This window comes from Nestor notabilis, unplaced genomic scaffold, assembly GCF_000696875.1.
Source record: "Nestor notabilis isolate BGI_N333 unplaced genomic scaffold, ASM69687v1 scaffold22682, whole genome shotgun sequence".
Taxonomy (NCBI): domain Eukaryota; kingdom Metazoa; phylum Chordata; class Aves; order Psittaciformes; family Psittacidae; genus Nestor; species Nestor notabilis.
This window is the reverse complement of record NW_009919023.1, coordinates 12927-18630: the sequence shown is the minus strand read 5'-3', so window position 1 is coordinate 18630 and position 5704 is coordinate 12927. Positions and strand designations below refer to the sequence as shown.

General features: G+C 56.2%; 1 protein-coding gene across 1 annotated transcript in view; it reads left to right on the top strand.

The window, feature by feature from the left end:
* Positions 1–4430, top strand: part of LAD1 (ladinin 1) — a 5694-nt gene extending 1264 nt beyond the window's left edge. Inside the window, exons 3-9 of the mRNA XM_010010038.1 lie at positions 5–449; positions 861–1004; positions 1706–1755; positions 2603–2675; positions 3052–3180; positions 3515–3604; positions 4332–4430. Of these exons, the coding sequence (XP_010008340.1) occupies positions 5–449; positions 861–1004; positions 1706–1755; positions 2603–2675; positions 3052–3180; positions 3515–3604; positions 4332–4430 (1030 nt within the window). The remainder of the gene's footprint in view (positions 1–4; positions 450–860; positions 1005–1705; positions 1756–2602; positions 2676–3051; positions 3181–3514; positions 3605–4331) is intronic.
* The last annotated feature ends 1274 nt before the right edge of the window (positions 4431–5704 follow it).

Sequence of the window (5704 nt, the reverse complement as noted above, 5' to 3'; positions counted from 1 at the left end):
AAAGGAAAGAGCGTAAGCTCTCGGTAGTGCTGAAGACACAAGAAGGGAGACGAACAAGGTCCCCGATGGCAGTCTCTGGAAAGCTGAGGCAGGAGAAGGAGCATCAGGAGCCAGGGGTGGGAGTGAGCCGTGCAGAGGCAGGGGGACAGCCATGCACGGGGCAGGAGAGCATCCAGGCTGGACAGCGGGATCGGGATGCGGCCAAGGGCAGAGGGAACCCACCAGGAGACCGACACTGGGAGCCGGCCGTGGAGACGAAGGTGGTGGTGAGGACACAGCTCCAGGACAAGGAAGGACAAGGTGTGGGGTCTCCTCGGGGGGAGCAGAGAAGGGAGGTGCAGGAGCTGGGGGGCTGCCGGCTCCGTGAGGTCAAGATCCTGACCAGGCAAGGGAGCCGCAGCGTGGAGGAGAAGACAACCTCGGTGGCAACCTCATCCCTGGACCAGCAGGTGAGCAGCGATGGAGAAGGCACCAACCCCTGTGGTGTGAAGTCCTGGGTGCTGGGAGGACAGCAGAGAGGGAGAGCCCCAAAGCACCGGGAGGGAAATGGAACCGTGGGCTTTTGGGGAGGGTTTTTTCTGAAAGCTGCAAACCACAAGGTGGTGGACAGGGTCCCACCACCCCCTTTCCCTCCCTTCCATGCTCTATTCTCATCACCTTCTCCAGCAAGCCCCTACTGATGGCCATCACAGTTTCATTGAAGAGGTCTTTGGGGCTTTGCCTGTCCAAGTGAGACAGCCAAGGTTTGGAGGACCTCACCCTCAAATCCTGCCTCCCAACCAGTTCCCACCCTGTCTGCTCTGCTCCCTGCACCTCAGCCTTCCCTGCAGGGATGCATCAGGTACCTGCTTTTTCCGCAGCAGCCATCCAGGAATCCCTCAAAGGAGGCAACACAGCTGTCTTCCACCCAAGAGGAACCTGCAGAGAAGTCAGATACTTTTCCAACACAGATCACCTACAGCAGCTCCATCAGACGAACCAGCCCAAGAACTGTCTCTTTCCGGGTAAGAGCTAAAGCAAATGGGAGGAAGACTCCTGTTTAGGCACTGGAGGATGGGGGAAGGAAGGGTTGCTTTGGTCTCCAGGTTATGTTGGCAAAGCCTCTTCCCCAAAGTGCATTCAAAACCCACCCTTGATCTGGGCATTGCAGTTCTGCTTCAGTTTACCTCCATTTTCATTTGCTGTGTCTGACCAAAGGCCTGTGCTGATGAACAAGCCCATGCTCATGCTTTGTGCTGGCATGGGAACTTGTGGGAAGTGATGAGAAAACAGGGAGCTCATAGTCCTCAAAGTTTCCAGAGTCCCAGGAATGACCATTCCCCCTCTGGCATTTATTAGTCTTCTGTGAGAGCACAGGGTGAAAATGAAACCCATCCTCTTTCTTGTCCCTTGTTACATCCCTGAGAATATCTTTCATTCTAGCCTGCCCCAAAAGATCTCTGGAATAAAGAGCTTGGGGAGATTGGGAAAACCAAGAGCTGTTGAGGTTGTCCCTGCTGTGAATCAGGGCTGACTTGCTGGCTTAGTTGAGTTTCATGTTGCTTTGTCAGGGATGTTAGCAGTACAAAAGGCTGGTGAGCTTTGAGATATGACATCAGCTCTGGTGTGGGTGAAAATGGGGGAGATGGGTCTGGGGCAGTTTCTCCCATGTTTGTCTTTGATAACCACAGTTGGCTCCAGTATCTCCTCTCCTTGTGTCTTCCAGGTGATCTCAAGAAAACAGAAAGAAGAAAGCCAAAGCCCTCTCACAAGGAGGTCAGCACCTCTCTTCATGTTAATTGGGTCTTGCTGGGCAGGAATTGTCCATCCCCCTTTGTGCTCCAAGGGAGAAGGAGGTGATGGGACCTGGGACCAGGTAGTGAGTGCCCTGGTACAGGTCTGCTGGACGTTGGTCCCCGGGGTGCCTGGCTGACTTGGCATTAGCAGAGCACAGGACAATGTCCAATGTGCAGCTTGTATGTGTACAAGACCCCCCCCAGCTACCCCCTGCTGCCTCTTGGTTCAGGCAGTTTCTCATCAGTGCTTGTGTCTGCACAGGAGTGGTTAAGTGTGCAGTGGTGCAGCACTGCAACAGGGTCCCATCCCTGGAGATATCAAAACCAGCTGCACAGGTCCATGAGCACCCTGATCTGGCTTTGATGGCCACATCTCCATGGCAAGCTTTGGGCAGATGGCTTAAAAACCTCTTGAGGAACAAAGGATCAGATGTGAATGCAGGGAGTCAATGGGATGCTCTCCCACCTCTGAATGCAGGGGAGTGGGGTTGTACAGCACCTGGGCTTGTACCTGTGCATACTGCAGGCAAACTCATCCTGATACTGGTGAAGATGCAGCTCAGACCTGGCAGTGGTGAAGACAGAGTAAACTGAGGAGTTCAGGGCTATTTTTCAATGTACAGAGCACTCCCAGGAAGATGGTGAGACCCAAAGATCTTGGTCATCAGCAGGGAATGAGCTGCCACAGTTCACTTGGCCTGTGGATGCAAGAGGAGTGCCAGAGTCAGACAGGGTCTTCTGCCAAGTAGAGTTCCCAAGGACCATGGGCTGAGTCCCAGGAGATCCTGAGGGGGCTGTGTCCAACTCTCTCCCCTCTTCTTCACCAGTGCAAGCATGAGGATCCCGGGTAGCAGCAGCACCATTGGGGAGAAGCTGGAAAAGTACAACTCGGCCGTGCAGGTGCTGGAATGCCTTGGCATGGGAGGGATGTGTGCAAAGGATGTGTGGGGAGAGGAAGAGGCATGGCCTGGAGCTGAATGGGGAAGGCAGAGTGGGACCGAGCTGCTCCAAACACGCACTAATGGGGTTGAAGAAGATGGTCCCGGGCAGAAAAGGGGATGAGCTTCAGGGTTTTAGGAGCTGGGGGTGGGCACCCGCTGGAGAGGGTCATGGGGATGCTGCAGGCTCCTGCTGCGGGGAGCAGTGGGGCAAGCCCGTGAGTTGGTGATGGGCAAGGAGGGAGCAGACCCCAGTGGGCTCGGGATGTGACTCGGAAGCAGGACTTTGCTCTTTACCACGTGTGGTGCAGCGCTGACCCCCTCCTCTCTCCTCCCAGCGCTCGGAGGTGGTGAAATCATCCCCGGCTGTTCAGAAGAGCCTCCTGCTCTCGGAGGGGGTGGCGAGCAAGCGCAGCTTCTTCGAGGCGACCGCTCCCGGCAAGGCTGAGCCGCTCGCTGCCAGGAAGGTACCGCAGGAGCCCTGTGCTGGGGCAGGCACCGCATCTTCGGGCGCATCTTCCCCCCTTTAGATCCCGGGAGCAGTATGATGGGAGCGTGGTGCTTGCTGAGAGGTGTAGGGATGGGCTTGGGCACCGACTGCCACCCAGAGGGTGCTCCGGGGGTGTGCGGGTCTGTGCCGATGCGCTGGTATTTGGGGAGCTGGGATGGAGCCAAGGTGGAGGCTGAGCTCTGCCCGCCGCAGGTTGCTCAGTCTCCCTGTACCCTGGGGACTGTCCGCATTGATTTTTGTGCCATGAGAGAGCTGGTGCTGTAATCCTGGTGTCCCTCTGTGTGCCACAGGACAACCTGAAGATCCCAGGATCAGTGACGTCCCGCATTAATCTGTGGATCAGCCGAGCTCAGGAGCCTGCCAAGGAGGAGAAGAGCAAGGTACTGGCTTGTGCCGACACCTTGGGCAAGAGCCCAGGCAGCCTGGTGGGACATGTCCCTGCATCTGGGGTGTTGGAGCTTATGGGTTGATGGACTGGGCTCTGTGGGGTTTAGAGACCTGCGTGTACACTGAGAGGTCCTGCTGCATGTGGGGTCTGGAGTGATCTGCATCATGCATGTATCCCAGCCCCCAAAATCAGGGTGTCCTGTAGCTGCGGGGGCAAAGCGCCCAGCTAAGGGGACTCGGAGGTCATCACTCTGCCACCACGGGTGCTCTGGGGAGGTGGACAGGAGACCCTTTGGCCTCAGGGTAGTTTCATGTGCTTGGAAAGGAGGCGCTCAGTGAGTCCTGGGAGCGGGTATGGCTGGTTTGGGCAGGACACTCTGGGTATGGGCAGACAAGCCCGGGCACCCCCAGCGCTGAGCCGCAGAGATTAGTGCTGCCCAGACGTGTCTGCGCTGGCCCGTGTCTGCCAGGAGAGGGTTTGCTCCCGGGGTCACTCCTGGATAAAAGCCTGCAGCTCCTTTATCAGTTCTTCCTGCAAGAACAACCCGTTGCCTCTGTCTCTGTGGGCTGGAGCCACGCTTGGCTTGGAGGGTCTGCCAGGGGCAGGGTCTCAAAGCTCTCTGGTTTTACCTGGGGCATGTGTGCTTCAAGGGCTGGTTAAAATCAGACCGAGGCACAGGGAAAACCTTCCTGTGCCACGTGTGACTCTCCTGTTTGCAGGACATCAGGAAAATAAACAGCCTGCCAAGCCGTGATGTCTGGGTAAAGCAGCCTGGAGACACCTCTGGAGACACCAAGGTAGACACAGAGCTGCTTTGAAAGGTGGTGCATCCTCTGAGCTAGGGGCAGAGCTGGAATCATGGGCAGATGTGAGAAACTCAAGCTACAGGGGATAGAGGGGATGTGTGGGGCATCCAGGACCCCATGGCTTGGGGAATTTGGCAGGAGGGGATGACTGGAGACAGCTCTAATGGTGAGAAGAAGTCTGGTCTGGGAGAAGAAGGGAAAAGTGGTGTGTGGTGGGATCTAGGGGATGCCTGCCTGCCCCAATCCCTGTTTGGCACAACTATGGTCCTGGTCACAGTAGCTGCCTTTGGGGGTTTGCAGCCCCAGGCCTGGTCTCACTGTTTCTCACTTTCTTTTCCAGTTGCAATAGTGTCCTTTGTAATAATATCAGATGACCTGGGAAAACCTGTTTTGCTCTGAGGATCAAAGCCCAGCCCTGCCCAGCAGCCCACTGCCATGAGCGTTCCCCGTGCCGCATGTAGGTGCAGCCCACGTCGCCGGGGTACCTCTGCTTGAGGAAGGAAGAAGGCTGGAAGGTTACCCCTGCACACCCAGTCCTCACTTGCTGCCTGTCCAGGAGTGCCCAGAGCTGGAAGCTCAATGCAGACGCTGGAGGCAGATTCTTGCCTTGTTTTCCCTCAACATTTTGGTGTTTTGCTCCTAAACTCTGCCTGTGCCCCATAACTGTGCTTGCAAAGGACATCAACCTACACATCTCCCTTGCAGCTGGATGATGTCAGTGGGATAAGAAACTGCCTGGCCAAGGGAGTTTCAGCTGAGCATCCATAGACCATACCCATCCCTGCTGCCTGGCTCACGTGGGGAAGGCAGATGTCAGCCCTTCGCCTGGCTGTTAGTGCTGGAGCAACCCAAGGCTGCAACGTCACACGTGCATGGAGTGATGCTTTGTGGAAGAAAGGTGGACCCAATGACACTGGTGCACTGACTCCTTGCACTTAGATATGTGGGAAGGGTGGGTGGACCATGGTCCTGGTTTTGGGGTTGCATGGAGCTGAGTACTGAGTGCTGGACCCCTTTCCCAAACCCCATTTCCCTCTCGCCCTTCCTCCTGAACCCATTGCCTATGGCTTTTGTGACCCATGGTCCTGCACCCCTTGGGCTGCTGAGCCCACACAGGAGGGATGCAGGATAATCTCTTGAGGTTGGCTTTAGGATGCTGAATTTAGACCCACAAAATGATGCTGAATTTAGGCCCACAAAATGATGCTGAAATCCTTGATCTGGGGCCATTCAGTGGGCAAGGGCTGTGCCTTGAGCAACCATTGTGGCGTCCAAATGCGGTGTGG